General features: G+C 42.8%; 1 protein-coding gene across 1 annotated transcript in view; it reads right to left on the reverse strand.

Annotated features, from left to right (window-relative positions):
• Positions 1 to 4,572: 4,572 nt before the first annotated feature.
• Positions 4,573 to 20,386, reverse strand: part of CAPZA1 (capping actin protein of muscle Z-line subunit alpha 1) — a 47,169-nt gene continuing 31,355 nt past the window's right edge. Inside the window, exons 5-10 of the mRNA XM_004616265.2 lie at positions 16,479 to 16,685; positions 11,601 to 11,680; positions 10,720 to 10,798; positions 8,421 to 8,492; positions 6,762 to 6,824; positions 4,573 to 6,142 (exon numbers count right to left, since the gene is read on the reverse strand). Coding sequence (XP_004616322.1) covers positions 6,002 to 6,142; positions 6,762 to 6,824; positions 8,421 to 8,492; positions 10,720 to 10,798; positions 11,601 to 11,680; positions 16,479 to 16,685 — 642 coding nt within the window. The 3' untranslated portion in view covers positions 4,573 to 6,001. The remainder of the gene's footprint in view (positions 6,143 to 6,761; positions 6,825 to 8,420; positions 8,493 to 10,719; positions 10,799 to 11,600; positions 11,681 to 16,478; positions 16,686 to 20,386) is intronic.

A 20,386-nucleotide genomic window follows, 5' to 3' on the forward strand; every position in this document is an offset into this window, starting at 1 on the left:
ATATTAAGACTCAACTGTATTTCTGGTTCTGTTTTTGGGCCCACTGGGCTTGGTGCTTGGGGGTTGCTCCTGACAGTGCTTGTTGAACCAGGTGGTCCTAGTAAAGCATGTGCTCCAGCCTTTTTAGCTACTAACACCCAGAACTCAAGCATCAACTAAAGGCACCGGTGCAAGAGTATAGCAAGTAGGGCATTTGCCATGCATGTAGGTTAGATCTCAGACACTACATAAGACCCCTTGAGCCCCGCCAGACTGATCCCTGAGAGCAGAACCAAGAGTAAACCTTGAGCACTACTAGTTATGACACCCCATCCCCCAGCAAAAAATCTGTAGCACTGTTGTCCTGTTGTTCATCGATTTGCTTAAGCAGGAACCAGTAACGTCTCCATAGTGAGACTTGCTACTGTTTTTGGCATATTGAATACACCACAGGTAGCTTGCCAAGCTCTGCCATGCAGTAGGATATTCTCGGATACTCTCAAACCTGTATACTTTTTTGAGGGGGGGAGAGGCATACCCAGTAGTGCTCAGGGCTTACTCCTAGCTCTGCACTCAGGAATAACACCTGGCAGTGCTTGGGCACCACATAGGGTGCTAGGGATTGAACCTGAGTTAGGTACAAGCAAGGCAATTGCCCTGTCCACTGTACTATCACTCTGGCCCTTTTCAGTATTTTCTGTTTTGGCTTTTGGGCCACACCTAGCATGCTCAGGGATTACTCCTGACTCAGCACTCGGGAATTTTTCTTGGTGGGCTCGGGAACCATATGGGATGCCAGGGATCAAACCCCAGTTGGCCATATGCAAGGCAAACACCCTATCTGCTGTGCTATTGCTCCGGCCCTTTTCATTATTTTGAAGAATGAAAATATTGACAAATAAAGATGTTCAGACTCAGAGTTGGAAATAAAGAAGCTCTTTTTAATGTAGCAGAGAAACTCTCCAGATATGGAGGGATTTAGTAAGAGACTAAGTATGTTTTTTCCCCCCATGTTTTAATAGGAAAACTGGGTCTTCTTGCTTCTATTCAAGTGCCAAGAATGTTACAGAGAATGGGAGAACTTTACAGAGCAGCCTGGCTAGTCTAGGGCCTGTTAGATTATTTGTTCAACCATTTGCTTAGGTATTGCCCATGACCTCTTAGTTTTCTTTGAGACTAAGGTCTGGGGTAGAAACTATGATTTGGGGAAATTGTTAATCATCATTCTAAGAGCCCAGGAATTTGCAGGAATGTTAAGACTGTAAGATGGGGGCAAGCTTACTCCTGACTCTGTGCTCAGGGATCACCACTGGTGGACTCGGGGAACTATATGGGGGGATCATCTAGTACCTGCTGTACTGTTCAGGACCTAAAACCTGCCACTTTCCTCAGCACTGCTGGGGACGGCAGCATCATTTCACAGTGTCATTCCAAACCCAAATTAAGAGAAGACACAGAGAAACACTCCTTTTCACGTGGTTAGGAAATCTGTTCCCTAGGATACTGTAGGCTGACTTCAGTAAAATGTGGTCAAACAGACAAAATCAAAGCAAACAATTTATTGAAGATTAAGAAGCCTGGACTCCTCTCAGGACTTATTTTGCATAGAGGGTTGACTTCCTCACAATTATGGGGCTCGTTAAGTAGATGTCAGGACACTGAGAATTTTTATAAGTCTGCAGGCTTAGGAAATTCATGAAATAGCCACGGCGCCAACTGTGTTAATCAGGTAAAGGCATAAGCAAGATTATTTGGATGTGCACATGAAGTACAGAACATAGGCTGACTAACTGTCCTTCAAAAGGGGAGGAATTTAAACTGGCCTTGGAGGCAGACTGAAGTACTCAAAGTCCTGATTCTCTGTTGGAAACAAGGATAAAAGCATTTTGCACATGGCTGCAGCTAACTCAGACTTGTATAGAAGAAAAGCATTTAAAGTTCAGTGTGAAAAATTGGGCAAATTTAATGTGCAGTTATTTTTTCATTTCTACTTCCTGCCTGCAACCATTCTTGGGTCTTGCTTTGATAGGTGGATACCTAGAATTTTTCTGGTGGTGGTGGTCGAGGAGAGATTAGGGGTGGCCACACCAGCGATGCTCAGGACTTACTCCTGGCTCTGTGCTCAAGAATCTCTCTTGGATTGGGAGACTGAATGGGATCCCAGTGATTGAACCCAGGTAAGGTTAAGCACCCTACCCACTACTCTCTCCAAGCCCTAGAATTTTTTTTTGTCATTTTGGGCTTTTGTCACACCTAAAGGCCCCAGTTTACTGTTGGCTCTGTGCTCAGGGGACCATATTTGGTATTGGGATCCAACAGAGGTTGGTCATAAACAAGGCAAACACCTTAACCCCTATATTATCTTTAGGCTCTTACAATGAACAGAAGGCACTCCACTTATGAACAAGTTACACCATTTTGTGAAACTTCATTTTGTGTGTGATAGTTAAGTTGCTTACAAGGACACTGACAACCAGATGCAGACCAGGGCCCAAAACATCTGGCTATCAGTGTTGGGCAGATGCGTCCCGCCTTGAACTCTGACTGGCTGATTTGATTGATGACACTTCAAAATGATTGGACAGTGGACCCTTAATGAAGATCTCCTTGTTTCCAGTGTACTTGGGATGGGATCTCTGCCTTGTCCCCAACGTGTCTGAAACTGGGATGAAATCTATCTTACATCTCCAACCTGAGAAATGGTGCTGTTGACGACCCCTGTCCCTCTGCCAACAGGTCTGGGTGGACCAGATGAGCCTGAGCTGAGGCTGGGGGACTCACCATATGCCTGATATGATATAAAGGTGCCTGGGCTGTGGCTTCAGCCAGCTAGAGGTGAGGGTCTGATTTGGAATACTGTATTAGTTATATGAATGTTTAGTTGGATTTGGTCACTTATATGTATGCTTTAGTGATGACACTGTGACTGTCAATAAATTGTGTTTAAGCTAACAGACTCCATTTGCCTGTATCACACTCGCTCACGACGCCCCCTCGAGTAGAAACGGAAAACACTCTGAACCCTCTGGGTGAGCAGTATGGTCTCTAGAGACACTGTAAAATCAAGTTGCTCTTTACAAATCTCTTTGAATATTTTAAGTCTTTTGTTTTTGTGGCATACCTGGTGGTGGCTCAAGGAACCAGTCCCCTGGAGACCATAAGATACAGAGACTAGAACCTGAGTCAGAGGCAGGCAAGGCCCTATCCATGGGCCATTGCTCCAGCCCCTGGCTATTTGACTTAATATTTAAAAGTGGGTACCAACTTTAGAATTCTGAATAGTCCCATCAAACAAGATTAAATTTTTGGGGCTGGAGCGATAGCACAGCGGGTAGGGTGTTTGCCTGGCACGCATCTGACCCGGGTTTGATTCCCAGCATCCCATATGGTCCCCTGAGTGCCGCTAGCAGTAGTTCCTGAATGCAAAACAAGGAGTAATCCCTGTGCATCTCCGGGTGTGACCAAAAAGTAAAAAAAAAAAAACCAAAAATTTTTTTTCACAGCTTGCTTACCTTTAAAACAAAGGCTGAAAAGATGTAAAGTAGGCAGGAGGTAGAGCAATGAATTTCAAAAGGGGTCAAACAAAGGGAGTCTGAAAAGGAATTACTCCCTGGAGGCCCTAACTCCAGCTCAGAGCCAAGGCCAGGACTCATGTGGGACAACTGAGCAGCCATTAGGTTCCTTGAAATTGCTTGAGCACAGGACCCCTAAGCCAGGCAGCTTGGAGAATCTTGTAAAACCAGTTATATGAAAGCAATAACTCTTTCCTGGGGGTCTTTGGCAATCCCAATGTGTAATTATTGCACAGGTCTGCCTTGCCTGGATTTCCTCTGGAACATGTTTCCTTTTCCTCACTCCTTGCAGATTTTTTTTTTTTTTTGCTTTTTGGGTCACACCTGGCATTGCACAGGGGTCACTCCTGGCTCTGCACTCAGGAATTACCCCTGGCGGTGCTCAGGGCACCATATGGGATGCTGAGAATTGAACCCAAGTCCGCCGCATGCAAGGCAAACGCCCTACCCGCTGTGCTATCGCGCCAGCCCCTCCTTGCAGATTTCTTATTTCTCATATCTAAGAATACACAATTAGTTCAGAAACCTGGCTATTAATATTGTCTTGGGGTGTCATGTCCGGAGGTGCTCAGGGCTTACTTCTGGTTGTGCGCAGAATTCACTCCTGATGGGGCTTGGGGGAACCATAAGGGGTACTTGGGTCAAAGGCAGGGCTGGCTGTGCGAAAGGCAAGCATCATACCTGCCTTGCTATCTCTTGAGTGAAAGGGTCCCCCCAGCAGTGCTGAGACCAGGAGCCCCTCCCAGTGGCTCTGGCTGGAGAGACTCTCACACTAGGGAGTACTGAGGACCTTACCCGACTGTCATTAGAAGAGGCAGGTGGTGCTAGGGATTCAGTTGGGGCAGAGCGCTCAGGCCTCGGGTCATAAATTTAATATGCATACCTTGCAGGAGAGTCCAGATCCCTGCACACACTTCACAGTAAAGGTCACAGCTGGCCTGCTCCTGGCTCTCTCCCCTTCAGGGGCTCCTCCCATACACTCACCAGGAACAGAGGGTTCAAAAAGGAGAGACTCAGACCATTTAAGAACAAAACAGGTATATTTCTAATGGACTACCTGATACAGAGGATAGTGTGGTAAGAATGGATAGTATGAATGACAAATAATACAAATATAGTTTATTTGAAATAAAAATGCTTATACAGCTCAGTGGGTCACTCAGAAATGAACTCTTGCTTGAATGTATTACTCAGCAAAAAAAAAAAAAAAAGCTGAAGCACGAACACTCTTTTTTTGGACATGTATTTGGAGAAAGGAAGACACTACTTGGTTTTGAAAAAACTGACCTTCCTTAAGGCCTGGTCATAGAAGTGTAAACAATGTAAATGAGTCCACCATTACCAGCTGTCATATCACATCTAGGTCACCTGTGCATTCTGAGATTATACAAACCCTGCCACTGAAGGGCTGCTACATCACAGTTACATTTGGCAGGCAGGACTGAGGAAGAGTAATTTAGAACAAGTTTTACAACCTATTTAAAACAGATCACCAATATTCCCTGAAATAATTGGTTACAATAGAAAGATACTGCCTGGAAGTTACCCTTTCCACTTTGGTTCATTTTCAGTTTTTGTTTGTGTTTGATTCACTTGCTTATACAATCCTGCCAATATTTTAAAGCACAAAATATCAATATCTACTTTTCCTTCAACATCTGCATTTTTCAAGTTTTATACTCTACTACATCCCTAGTATGTCAGAGTTCTTGAATATTAAAAAATGGATTAAAAACTCTTCTGTAAATGCAGATGTCTATAATTATAATAGTACTAGAGGGAAGAAGACAAGGTAAGGAAAAAAAAGCAAACACATTTATGGGCAGGGGAATATGGCTCAAGTCTTTGGATTTAAAAACAAATTTCTCAGAGAAGCTGGTTATTATGGAATGTACAGAAACTTCCTTCGCCCCACCCCAAAAGGACTTAAAAAGCCCTAATCCAAACTTTTGAAAGCTACAGTTGAGATGTTATAAATGATCAAAGCAGTCAGGGGGAAACGTCTTCCATTCAGCCATAGTTGGTTGCATAGCTCCCAGCTGCTGGTGGGTCAGTAAAGACCACTGAAGTACCAGAAGTGCTCTGAAGAATAAAGGTAGAAAAGTACTGACCAAATGACCTGTCTACATCAGTAATAGGACTTTATGGATAGGAAAATTTCCTAAATAGAATGACTCCAGGATAGATCAATGTTTCCATCATTAAATGTGGCAAAATTAAAAAAAAATTACAAGTAGATATAATGAAAAAGAAAATTACAAGGCAAAAAGAACACAAAAGAAATAAAGACAATGCTCTATAGGTTCAACAGTACTCCTTGAGACTAGAAAACCTGTTAACTTTGAAAGCCCTAGCAAAATATCACTCTTGTTTATAAATCACTTATATATCGAATGATCACATGTTGAATCCTTTCTTTCCATATAATGAAGAGCCCTGCATTCAGCCTTTTAAGCATTCTGCATTTCCTTCCCAATCTTGTAGCTGAGGATCTTGTTCCAGTCGATCTTGGTTCGGGTGACAGGAAGCTGCCTGCGCAAGGCCTTGAACGTGGTATCTGACATTGTTTGGTAGTTCTCACTAATTGCTGTCTGCAACAGACAATGGAAGATAAGCTGGAAGAACTGCAACAGGAAAGTTGTGAAGGGCAAAGTAATTCTGTGGTCAAAGAAATGCTCGAGGCCCATAAGGGCAGTCAGGCTGTAATATTCTGAGCTAGCTCCTTTATAATCTCTGTGGTGGTTAAGGCCATCACCCATTTTATGCTGGAAGCTTGTAAAGTGTTATGCATGAAACCCTATCAGTGACAATACTGGAAAGCACAGTGCCTAGAGGGGTGGCAAATAAGATGCAAGCTTGAGGGTAGGAAGGAACTGGGGACAATGGTGGAGAAGAGATTGGCCTTGAAACATTGTAAGACAGAAAAACCATGAATAATTTTGTAAATCACAATGCTTCAATTAAAAAAAAAAAAAGACCCACCCAAATTATTTTTTAAAGCTAGGGCTATCATTCCTTCCAATCTTTGTTTTGGCATTAGAAGGAGGTTAGCAGAATGGCAAGTGGCAAGGTCTGCGGAGTATCCACACTTAACACCAAGTAATATAATTGTTTATATTAAAAGGCAGCAGAGAAGTTTTAAGACATGTTGGTAAGACAAAAGTAATAAAGTACTACACATCTAGAAAAGTTAGTTCCAAACTGTCTTACCTGATACTCATTTTCTGCATGCTCTATGATTTTAATAAATTCCTTGGCAGTTTGGACTTCATTCTAATGGAAGAAAAGATTAGGGAAAATAAGAATTTGAAAAAAAAAATTTTTAAATGTATAAATGAGGACTCTGTAAAGCAAATCTATCTTAATTAACACTTCTATAGCAATTTTTATTAAGTGTTTCCAGAAGATCACCCCCTCTTCCTTCACTTTTTTAAAGATTTGGGCCATAGCAGGTAGTGCTTAGAGACGATTCCCAGCTCTGCTGGGGGATAAAACCATGCTTCCTGTATGCAGAGCAAGAGCCCAGGCCACAGAATAAGGCCTGCAAATGACCTTATTTGATTCTCAAAACACCCTATGAAATAGGTCTATCTGTTATGCAGATGAGAAAAAAAAGAAATTCTCTTAAGTGACTCAATCGAACCTACCCTATTCTGTCCCCTCCTCCCTTCCCTTCTTTTCTCCCTTCCTCTTTTGGGGTCACACCCATAGTGCTCAGGGCTCACTCCTGGCTCTGCGCTCAGGAATCACTCCTGTTGGGGCTTAGGGGGGCTCCATGGGTCAAACCTGGGCTTACCGCATGTGAGGCAAGCACCTCCCCTGCTTTATCACCTCTCTGGCCAAAAGTGCTCCTCTTTTTGAATGAAAATATGGAACCTGAATCTAGATCTTAGCCAAAAATACTTCATGTTCTTTCCAATCAAACTGACTACTGCTGAAAGACATCATGAAAATATCCTGACATTTTTATGACTGTGGGCTAGAATTTTTTGCAGCAGTGGAGCACATGTCTTGAATGTGTCAGGGGCTGAGTTTGATCCCAGGTAGAAGAAAGCTATTTTTTTTTTAAACTTGAAAATATCTCTGGTTTACGATATAAACATTCTCCTCAGTCACATATCCTCCCCACTTGCTTAAATTATGATGTCAAGTTACTAATCACATGTTACCTTATAGGATTCCAGTATGAAAGGAGTTGAACCTCTCACTCCTTCAGGTTACCTGAAGGCTTATTCCTGGCATAGCACTCAGTGACCACTCCTAGGGGTGGAGTGTTGGGGGACCACACAGTGCGGGGATGTTACCTGGGTTGACCATGTGCAAGGTAAGCACCCCGTCTGCTGTACTATCTCCCAGCTCTAAAATTAAATTCTTTCAGTCATCATTAAGTAAGAGAGAATAAAAGGGTAAGATGTAGAGACAGTACATAATCAAAAGTACTGAAAGCAAACTGATTTTCTTTCTTTTTTTTTTTTGGTTTTTGGGTCACACCTGGCGATGCACAGGGGTTACTCCTGGCTCTGCACTCAGGAATTACTCCTGGCGGTGCTCAGGGGACCATATGGGATGCTGGGATTTGAACCCGGGTCGGCCGAGTGCAAGGCAAACGCCCTACCCGCTATGCTATCACTCCAGCCCCAGCAAACTGATTTTCTACAGGCTAGCATCAAAACTATTTTTTTGGGCTATATCTGGGGGTACTCAGATGTTACTCTCAGGGGATTATATGTAGTTCCAATGATCAAACCAGGGTCAATCATATAAGAAACAAATGCCTTAACTCCTTATAATCTTGCTGGCCACCAAAACTAATTTTTCAAGGAAAAATATATAAAAATATAATTGAAAGACTGAATATTCCATACTCACCGAAACAGTAACTGAATCTTGTACATCTTTATGACTAACTAACTGAACATTCCCATCTTCATAATAGTGAACCTGTGTGAGAAAATTGACCAGGTTTATGTGTAGTTCATACAGAAACCTATGCTCAGAGCACAAACCACACCTAGGCCAACCCCGACCTTCACTTTGAATAAACAGTTTTTCCAGGCATTTTTGTTTTATGTTGTGAGCTACACCAGGCTGTGTTTAGAGTTTAGTCCTGGGATCACTTCTGGTGGGCTTGGGGAACTAGATGGGGTGCTGGGGATCAAACCTGTGTCAGCTGAGTACAAGGTTAGCAAGTGCCCTACCTGCTGTACTATCTTTATGATAGAATCCAGTTTTGATCCCTGGAGCCCCTTGTGGTGCTGAGCCCTGCTAACAGTGATCCCTGAGAACAGAGCCACGACAAGTCCTAGCACCACGGGAGGTGGTCCAGCCATCCCCATCACTCACCCAACGCAAAGATTTCAATCCAGATAGGTATTTACCTCTCAGTCCCATCACCAGCATTAGAAACTTGCTCTGCTGGGTTATTTTATTACTTAACATGACTCTTGGTCATTCTCTTTAGTTTCTCCTTCTTAAAATTTATATGATTAAAAAATCATCCAGGGCTGGAGCAACAGCACAGCGGGTAGGGCGTTTGCCTTGCACGTGGCTGACCTGGGTTCAAATCCCAGCATCCCATATGGTCCCCTGAGCACCACCAGGAGTAATTTCTGTGCATAGCTGGGTGTGATCCAAAATGCAAAAAAACAAAAATGAAAACAAAAAAACCCCAAACCCCAAACAAACAAAAGAATCATCCATCATGGGGGAAGGCAGGGCTCTCTGATAAAGGGTGTGGTGTGGGAACAATGTATGCATGAAACCCATTCACTACAGTATTAAAAACCATGATGTTTAGTATGGGGCTGGAGTGATAGCACAGTGGTAGGGTGTTCGCCTTTCAAGCGTCCGACCTGTGTTTGATTCCTCCGCCCCTCTCAGAGAGCCTGGCAAGCTACCGAGGGTATTGCGCTTGCATGGCAGAGCCTGGCAAGCTACCTGTGGCGTATTGGATATGCCAAAAACAGTAACAATAAGTCTCATAATGAGAGCCGTTACTGGTGCCAGCTCGAACAAATCTATGAGCAACGGGATGACAGTGACAGTGATGTTTAGTATCAATCCCCCACCTGCCCCATCTGTCATTATTGTAAATAAGTTAGATTAAGCAAGGGAAGGATAAGATAGTTCAAAGGGCTGTCAGGGTCTGGGTACAATGTTGGAGAGTTGTCCTCCATGCTCCCATCCCCCCCAACAAATGAACAAAAAGGAGAAAGAACTGGGGAAGTAGTTAAAGAGTCTGAGTATGTGCACTGCATGCATGCGTCCTGATTTGGAGTTCCAGAACTGTATAGCCTAGCCCAGCCCAGCCCAGCAGGAGTGATCCTGGTGGGATCCTGAAGGGCTGTGCAGGACACTGCAGGGCTGTGGACCTTCAGGTCTGAAATGTCAGGCCATACCTGTAGTGGGCCCAGGGACTGAAGCACTGCTGGGGACGCCTCTATTAAACATTGTACACTCCAGATGACTATCCCTGAGCAACCCTGAACTGACCATTGTATTTCAGCAATACTTAAGACACTTCCCCAGAATAAAGGTTTCTGTTTTTTTGTTTGTTTGTTTGCTTGCTTTTTTGTTTTGGGACACACCTGGCAGTGCTCAGGGCTTACTCCTGGCCTTGTGCTCATGGATCACTCCTGGCGGGGCTTGGGGGATCATATGAGGTACCAGGGATCGAACCTGGATTGGCTGCATGCAAGGCAAGTGCCTTCCCTAGCTGCTGGACTCTTTCTAGCCCGTTTCTTGTTTCTAGTTCAGGAATACCAAAATCCCTTTGCATCTACACATAGCTGAGTTTTATTTCTAATATAAGAGATATCAATAGCATGTTTATTACAGGATGTGATATTTGGGCTGGGGAGATTAACCAGAGGTCAGGAGCACATGCCTTGCATGTATTGAATTGGTCTGACACTCAGAATTGCGTGAACTCCTAATAGGTAGCTCTGGAGGACCCTGAGTACCATCAGGTATGGTCCTACTGGCTTTTGAGCATCACTGGAGTCACCTTTGTGGTCCCCAGCACCACTGAGCCTGAGCTCTGAATCATCTGGCCCAGTTGGCTGAGTATCTCTGGGTGTGGCTTCCAGACCTTGAGTAGAAATTGGGTAGGTCTGAATAAAAAAACATTGATGTTTTAAAATGGTCCACTAAGATACTGAGATCTCACCTGTATTTTAAGTACTCCCACCACTTGAGCTGTAGGTGGGGCGATGGTGAACTTCCACTCTGATCTCCAACGACCATTCCTATGAAAACAGATACACAACAATGCAGAACTGCAAAAAACCCCCCACAAGATGCAATTAACAACTGAAGCAGAGCCATGGGGAAAGAGGAAAAGAAATGCTATTTTTAGTGTCCATAACATGTTTTCCAAATTACCTGACTTTTGTTTTTCCTTAGAATTAAAAACCACATCTATTCTATTCATGGCAAGTTCTTCCTGTTGTGTTACTTGAAAAAAAATTTTTTTCGGGGGGATACATTTGGGAGCTGCTCAGGGTTTAACTCCATGCTCTATACTCAGGGATCTCTCCTGGAGGTGTTGGGGGACCACACTGGGTAACAGGGTATGAAATCCCAGGTAGGCCACGTGCTTGCAGGGCAAGCACCCTGCCTGCTGTATTATTGCTCCAAACCCATTTTCCTGTCTTAATGCCGCTTTCCCTAGGCATACAGAGGAATCTTGCTCTTTGTGAGACTTTGTGGGGCTGATGCTTGCCACATTTTTAACTAAGTCCACCAAGTTTTAGGAACATTCACCACTATACTTGTAAGACCAGTGTCTGCGAGGAAAGGAAGAAATCTAGTCAGAAACTGACGGATGTATCTAGATTTTTAAATCTTATAATGGGAAGTAATCTAAATGGTCACATGTACATCCCTCCATTTACAGAAGGGGAACTGAAATCTTTAAGCCTAATAATTTATTCCAACCTAGTTCAATTAGAAACCAAGTCTCTAGTTTTTAATCCAGAAATCTAACAGTTACTCTGGTTTCTTTCCAATATGTTAGATACAAACAGAAGAGAACATGTACTTTCTTACCAGAAATTTTTAGGCTGAAACTGGTGGCTTTCAATGCATGCAATAATGGTCTGTTGCCCATCTATAGTTTTAGCATAAACCTATTGTTAAAAAAAAAAAAAAGTTAGGTTCTGAAAGAACACTCCAGACAGTGAATAAAAATGCAGTGTTAAATCCTTAAGGAGATAACCCAGACAGAATGAATTTACAATTGCTCATGGGATATGAACACAAAGCAGAACATGTTCTAGTGGAAGTGGTGCTACAATGAAAAAAAGGGTCACCTGTGGCCACGTAAGATGGAAGCACAGTACCACTTACAAAAGGCCTTTTTTCGTATAATAAAGATGAGAATGGTTCAGGGGCAGAAAACTGAAGGCTTATTACTTAGTGAGTGCTAATTAATTCTAATAGGATAGAGCATATGGACCAGAGGAGGCAATAAAGGATGACAGAGATAGGACATGTAGAGTTCGGTCACGAAGTTAAGAATAGGTTTTATTCTACAGGCAATGCAGAGACCAAAAGAATATAACCAGAAATACTGTTCTGGGGAGGTACAGAGTAATACAGAAGAAAAGCTGGATACTGGTTAAGAGGTCATGGAATTAATCTAAGTAATAAGTGAGGGTAGGTAGTAGGGTTTTCAGGAAGTGAAGGAACAGTCAAAAGTTAGCAATATATTGCTAGAGAAGGTCAAAAGATAGGAGGAACCAGAGTATTTACATACGCAACAAGAAAGATAATATAATTAACACAGTGGGAAATTTGACTGGAAATGTCAACCTAGCAGTAATAAACACTGATCCTTAACATGGGGTACACAGAACAGTGAAAGCCCAAATCCTCCCAACCATCATGTTTTACAACTCACAAATGATACATGTATAGGTTCCTTTGTTCAGTTAAATCTGTTGAAACACACTGCTATCTTTTATTTATGACTTCTTTCCCAAGTTCTGTCAGAAACTAAGTCATGACAGAATATACTGCTTTTCTGATACCACATTTCATGCTACTTTACCTAAATTAAATAAACTTTTTTGTGTGTTTTGTTTTTGGTCCACCCCAGAGGTACTCAGGGCTTAATCCTGGCTCTGCATTCAGAAATCACTCCTGGTGAGACTCAGGAATATATGAGATGCCAGGGATGGAACTGGGATTGGCTGTGTACAAGGCTAGTGCCCTACCCCCTATACTATCTTTCCAGTCCCTGAATAAACTGAATTTTAAAGAGAATACAAAAATCAGAAATGCCAACATTTATAAAGATATGGAAAAAGAAGAAACAAAACAGAAGATCCTGACACGTAAGTCCTAAACAAGATACAACTTCTAAAAAACAAATGTACATATTGATATATTAGCATTCACGTAGGGTACATTATATACTCTGTGCTTAGGTATATTCCAAGCATTTTATATACTTTATGAACTCATTTATTCCTCATGAAAATTCTGTAAGAACTAATTCCATTTTACAAATGAAAAAAACGAAGGCAAAAAAAATGACAAAAAATATTAAGTAATTACAAATCACACACCTAATTTAGTGGAAGGGCTAGGATTTCAACAAATAAGTATGGCTTCAAAATGTATTTTTTTTCTCTTAATTTTAGAAAAAACAGTGTCTCACACATAAATGGCAGTGCTTTACCACTGAGCTACATCTTGCCCAAAAGTGTGCTTAACCAGTATTCTGTACTGCCATTTTAACTCATCATTACATATTTAAAATATTCTACACTTTTCTAATTAGTATGCTACAGTTTTAAAGTAGAAATCATGATGGAGCTGTATCACTGTGTCACTGTCACCCCGCTGATCATCAATTTGTGCGAGCGGGCGCCAATAACGACTCCATTTGTCCTAGCCCTGAGATTTTATTTTATTTTTGCTTTTTGGGTCACACCCAGCGATGCTCAGGGGTCACTCCTGCCTCCGCACTCAGGAATTACTCCTGGCCGTGCTCAGGGGACCATATGGGATGCTGGGAATCGAACCCGGGTTGGCTATGTGCGGGGCAAACACCTTACCTGCTGTGCTAATGCTCCAGCACCTAGCCCTGAGATTTTAGCAGCCTCTCTTCACTCGTCCTTCCCAGCGGTGCCACACTGGAGGCTCTTTTGGGGTGAGGGGAATGAGACCCATCATTGTTACTGTATCTGGCTTATCGAATACGCCATGGAGAGCTTGCCAGGCTCTATACTGTGGGTGCAGGATGCTCTCGATACCTTGCCAGGTTCTCTGAGAGGGAGAACTAGGCTATAAGAGCTGTATTTTAAAAAATTTATTGGACTTTGGGGTCACACGTAGTCAAGTTCAGAGCTTACTCCTGGTAGTATGGCATCAAACTAGGGATGGCTACATGCAAGGGAAGCAACTTAACCCCTGAGCTAGCTCTCTGGCTGAATCCAAATTTTTCACTTTTAGTAAAGAATAAAGAAAAGTCAAATTACTTTGCTTTCTTTTTTTGGGGTTGTTGTTTATGAGCCAAACACAGTGGTGCTCAGAAACCCTATAAGATGCTGGGGTCAGGGGCTGGAGCAATAGCACAGCGGGTAGGGCGTTTGCCTTGCACGCGGTTGACCTGGGTTCGATTCCCAGCATCCCATATGGTCCCCTGAGCACCGCCAGGGGTAATTCCTGAGTGCAGAGCCAGGAGTAACCCCTGTGCATCGCCAGGTGTGACCCCAAAAGCAATAAATAAATAAATAAAATATAAAAAAAAATTAAAAAAAAAAAGATACTGGGGTCAGCTACACACAAGGCAACCACCTTAACCTGGTACTATCTTTCTGACCCAAATTACCCTTAATTAAAAAAAACTCTTTAGGCGGCCAGTGAGATAGCTCAGTAATAAATGTGTTCAGGGGCTGGAGTGATAGCACAGAGGGTAGGGTGTTTGTCTTGCTTGCATCCCCCCAAAATAAATGTATTCAATCCCTAGAGCCACATCACCAGGTTTGCACCACCAGGCGTGGCTCCAATGCCCCGAGCAGTACTGGGTCTGAGCATCAAACTGTCAGGTTGTCATAAGGGCTGAGCATTGTCATGAGTGGCCTTGGGATACACAGCACTGCCTATGTGACCCTTATTAAGTATCGTTTTTAATTTTGGGAACACACCCAGTAGTGCTCAGGGGCCACTCTTGGCTCTGCATTTAGAAATTATTCCTGGTAGTGCTGAGAGGACTATAGGGGATGGTGGGGATCAAACCCAGTTGCTTACATGCAAGGCAAGCACCCTATCTGCTGTACTCTCTCTCTCTGGTCCCCAAAATATAATTTTTATTTTTTTATTTTTTGCATCACACCTGCGATACTCAGGGGTCACTCCTGGCTCATGAACTCAGGAATTATTCTTGGCGGTGCTCGGGGGACCATATGGGATGCCAGGAATTAAACCCGGGTTGGCCGAGTGCAAGGCAAACTCCCTACCTGCTGTGCTCCAATTTTTAAAAGATGTGTTTCGTTAAAAAATATTTGATTATTCAATGAAAAAAGCTAAACTATGTAGATGGGGTTTTTAAATAACTTCCCATTGGTAGGGGACAAGGCTCAATGGGCTGAGTTCATGCTCTGCAGGTCAGAGACGGAGGTCCAACCCCTAGCCTGTGTAGCCCCTCGCATAGTAGTGAGTGCGCCCAAAAGTACCTACAAGAAAGAACTCTTAGGAATTACTTGGTGTGCGGGCATTACCCACAGTGCTCAGGTCTTATTGCTCCTGGTGGAGCCTTGGGGAACCTTATGGGGTGCTGGGGAACATACTTTGGTTGGCTAAGTGCAAGGCAAGTGGCTTACCTGCTGCACTATCGTTCTAGTGCTTTATTTTTTTCTCATGTTTAAGCTGGAAACCTTAAAGACAAGCATACACTGACATGTTTGTGCTCTATGCACTTTTGAGCTCATGCTCTATGGTATTTAAACTTTTTTTTTGCTTTTTGGGTTACACCCGGCTATGCACAGGGTTTACTCCTGGCTCTGCACTCAGGAATTACTCCTGGCGGTGCTCGGGGGATTATATGGGATGCTGGGAATCAAACCTGGGTCTGCCGCGTGCAAGGCAAATGCCCTACCCGCTGTGCTATCGCTTCAGCTCCCATGGAATTTAAACATTTTTTTCCCTATTTGTACCTCTTTCAATGTTGAAGACCTCTGGAACCCAGCTACAGCTATGCTCAAGGCCACTCTGCACACGTTCAGATGAGCCTCACGCATGAAGGGACCAGCAGAGGAATCGAGGTGTGCGGGACCCAGGGCTGAGATCTCCAAGCCTGCTCGGATTGGGACTGGGCCTTCTCTACGCAGACCCCCCATTTTCCAGTAGTTTGGCAGCCACACCTACAAACTGCCCCTGGCGCTGTGTAATATCTAATAGCCCTGTTTTCACTCTTGGAGAATCTGACAAGCTACCAAGAGTCTATTGCCCGCACGGTCGAGAGCCTTGCAAGCTCCCCATGGCGTATTCATACCCCAAATACAGTAAAAGATATATACATACCTCTCGGAGAGCTCGGCAAGCTACTAAGAGTATCCCATCCGCACAGCAGAGCCTGGCAAGCTACCCGTGGCGTATTCAATATGCCAAAAACAGTAATGATAGGTCTCATTGCCCTGATCCTGAAAAAGCCTTCAATCGTTGGGAAAGACGAGTAAGGAGAGGCTGCTAAAATCTCAGGGCTAAGTGTAATAGAGATGTTATTGGTGCCCGCTCGAGTAAATCGACGAACAATGGACGACAGTGACAGTGACAGTGACCTCTTTCAAGGAGTGAAGTGCAGGGAAGACTGTTAATGATTAAGAACAAAATGCTTTTTTGGCTGTCAAAATTCCCCAAAGACAAGGTAAATGCAAGATATAAAACACTCTGTGATAAAGAAGCAGGCATATACTTAACAGTACAGAAGCCGTTGGAATAGTGATCTTTCACATAGGTCCTTAAAGCACTGTCACAGGATTCTCTCCACAACTTCAGACTACCATCTACGTCCTCAGGCTGGGGGTCACTGGCTTCTTTCCGTAAGTGATCAAACTTAAAGGAAATCTTGTTTCTTGGATCTAAAAATCTGCTATTGCCCAGGTCACCATGTTCTGTAATTAAAACCTTCCAAAGAATAATTACAGATATTAGTGTGAAAAATAAAGTCATAACATTTTACAAAGCAAAGAAAAAGTTGAGGAAAACAGTTAAATTTGCATTTGAATTTGTCTTTCATACTTTGCAATCAAAACTATCCTTATAAAATATGGGTAAGTCAACTTTGAATCAGTGGTCTTAGTACTGGCATACAGATGCTCAAAGGCTGGAAACCACCTGTCTATTGCCTGGATTATAACTGCTGGTCTGCAGTGTCATCAAGTTGAATTACGCTAAACTGTCAGCATTTCCCCCATTCTAACAATAGCCTATATATTTTTTGGCCCCAGTTATATTACCTATAATACAGTTTAGACATAGTTGAAACAAATCACATGCACAGCATTTTAAACTTCTCTTTAGGAGAGGTGGAGGTACATACCCAGCAATGCTCAGGGCATACTCCTGGTTCCATGTGCTTCTGGAGGGGATGGAACCTGGGGTGGCTGAGAACAAAGGCCCACTATACTATCTGTCTCCTTTGTCATTTTTAATATGAGTGTTATCTCTTTTTGTTCATAAAATATGTGAAAAAACACAAAAGTGCACGTGAGTCAGAGTGGTAGGGCCAAACAGAAAACCAAAAACATATTCAAATGAAAGAAAAGTGTGGGCTGCTGAGACAGTTCACAGGACTGGGCGTATGCTTTGCATATGGGTGGCCCAGGTTCAATGTCCAGCACTGCGTGGTCCTGAGCAGAGTCAGGAGTGATTACCTCTCACAACTCCACTGGGTGAGGGCTGGAGCGACAGTGTAGTACAGCGGGTAGGGCATTGTCCTTGCACGCAACCAACCTGGGTTTGATCCCCAGCATCCCATATAGTCCTCCAAGCATCATCAGGAATAATTCCTGAGTGCAGAGCCAGGAGTAACCCCTGAACACTACTAGGTGTGACCCAAAAATCATACACAAAAACCAAAAAATGTTATGTCTATTTCTTGTTCTGTGAACTATTTATTATTTTTACTTAATTTTTACTCACAGTTCTGGCATCCTCATTAATAATTGAAATATTTTTGTTTTAGTGTTTGGGAAATGCCTTTCTGCTGCTACTATTACAATGATTAAAAATACAATTTCTCCCCCCCCTTTTTCCTTTTTGGGTCACACCCAGCAATTCTCAGGGGTTACTCCTGGCTCTGCACCCAGGAATTACTCCTGCCAGTACTTGGGGGGACTATATGGGATGCTGGGAATTGAGCCTTGGTCAGCCGTGTGCAAGGCAAACACCCTACCCGCTTTGTTATCACTTCAGCCCCAAAATGTTATCTTTTGACTAGTTTTATTTTGGGGGCGATGGGTACTGAGGGTTGGGTAATATTCAGGGTATTACTCCTGGCTCTGGCAGTACTCGGGGAACCATATGAGGTGCCAGGGATTGGATCTGGATTAGCTGTGTCCAAGGCAAGCACCCTACCTGATGTACTATCTCTCTGGCCCTATTTTGGGTGCAGTCCGTGCTGGAGACCAAATCCAGCACAAGTCACATGCAAGGGAATTCTGCTCAGTCCTTGACCAACTTAACTATATATCAACACAGATCTCATTATCTCACAATTATTATTATTAAACAGTATCAACTGTAAGGAACATACTATTTCCAGTATTTTTTGTCTTATAATCAATCTTTGAGAAAATTACGGTAAACAAAAATATAAACCAAAATAAATGAAACAAATTCCAATAATTCTATAATCCTAATAGTTTGGTATATGTTTCATTCATTTTTTTTTCTATACTACTTCTTCTATCTCAAGATGTATCATTCTTGCCATGATTTTGTATTTCATAAAATGGGATGTATCTACACGTTGGAACATTTTTTGTTTTGTTAGAGCCTGAGTGTTCTTTTTTTTTGGTGGTATATAAAATAATGGTACACCATCTAAGAATTTAAGATGAACCTAATTTAAAACATCTGTGATTTATATTTCCTCTTAAATAATAAAATGAGGGACCGGGAAGATAGTATCACAGGCTGGGCATTTGCCTTACATGAAGCTTGACCTGGGTTCAATTCCTGGCACCACATATGGTCCATTGATGACCTCCAGAGCTCTGCTATACTAAGCCTTAAGCACTGCGAGGCATGGCCCAATCCCTGATCCTGTGGCCCCTGTCCTCTGGTAAAATAAAATTAGGGCCAAGGAGAAGGCTTGAAAGATAGTGTGCAAGGCACTGCAAGGGAAGAGATTATGGGCACTGCCTGGTTGCCCATAACCAGAGAGGAACTGGCTCTGCTCCCAAGCACTGTGCATGATTCAATAATGGTGCTTTAAATTTTACCTCAACATATCATGAATAACTTCTCAGGTCAATATATCAATTTTCAATAACTATATTGCATTTTGGTTTATAAACAAATATATTTGCACTGCTTTCATTTTTTTCACTAACAACGCTCGCATCAAATAATCTTTCTTATGTGTGTTTGCATTTTGTTTTGGGGGCAATACCAGCAGTGTCAGGGATTACTCTAGGTTCTGTGCTCAAGTGTTTATCCAGGCAGTGCTCAGGGAACCATATGAGGTGCCAGGGATTAAACTAGGGCCATCTGAGTGCAGGGGAAGTACTCTACTTATGGTACTACCTTTCAGTAGTACAGGAAAACCCCAAGGAAATATATGTTTATTCACTCACTTTCCTAGGATAAATTCTGTAAATTTGTAATTTTGCATCACGTTGCATTTACTTGCTGGTTGTTTATACACCAACGAATTTGTTAAGGACCCACAAATCTGTAAGGGCCGGACATACGTTAATAATTATGGAAATAATGGGAACACTTGAGTTCTTCATGTATTTGAACAGAAATGTCTGATTTATATTAAATATATCATTTGAGTTTCAGAAAGAAGATTTGGAGACAGAAACTGTCAGGCCTGGAGAAATAATATAGCTGGAAGGGTACTTGCTTTGAAGGCAGATGACCTGGGTTCAATCCCTGTCACCCCATATGGTTCCCTGAGTCCCATTAAGGGTGATCCATAAGCACAGAACCAGGAGTAAGTCCTAAGCACAGTCAGGTATGATTCAGATTCAAAAACCAAACAAAAAACCCAAATTGAAAACTTCTTTTCATATTTACTAATCACTGTCACTGTCATTGATTTGTTCGAGTAGGCACCAGTAAGGTCTCCATTGTGAGACTTGTTACTGTTTTTGGCATATTGAATACACCACTGTTAGCTTGCCAGGCTCTGCTGTGCAGGCAGGATACTCTCGATACTCTTGGTAGCTTGCCAGGCTCTCCAAGAGGGACAGAGGAATCAAACCTGGGTCGGCCTCATGCAAGGCAAATGCTCTACCCACTGTGATATCGCTCCAGTCCAGGCCTGAGAACATAAGTTATAAATATTTGTTGGATGAATGAATGAGTTAAAGGCCTAAGGACTGAGTCTGTTTTCTTCGCTGGAAGAATGGCTGGGGTTTCCTTCAGACTAGAGGAAGTGTCTAGACATCCTATGTTAGCCCATCCTGGGCCCCTCGGTGCATCTTTGTCTGCTTGCCCCAGGTTTGCCCTCATCTTCCTTTCCAGTCAATCTTTCCAAAGCCCAAGCAACACACTTTCTGTGTCAAAAGAGACAGGAAACTCCCACTACTAGAGTTTCCACTTCATTAACAACTCTGCCTATGGTTTCTCTTATATAAAGAAGTGCTTTATTT

This window comes from Sorex araneus, chromosome 5 (genome assembly GCF_027595985.1).
Source record: "Sorex araneus isolate mSorAra2 chromosome 5, mSorAra2.pri, whole genome shotgun sequence".
In the NCBI taxonomy this organism is placed as follows: Eukaryota; Metazoa; Chordata; class Mammalia; order Eulipotyphla; family Soricidae; genus Sorex; species Sorex araneus.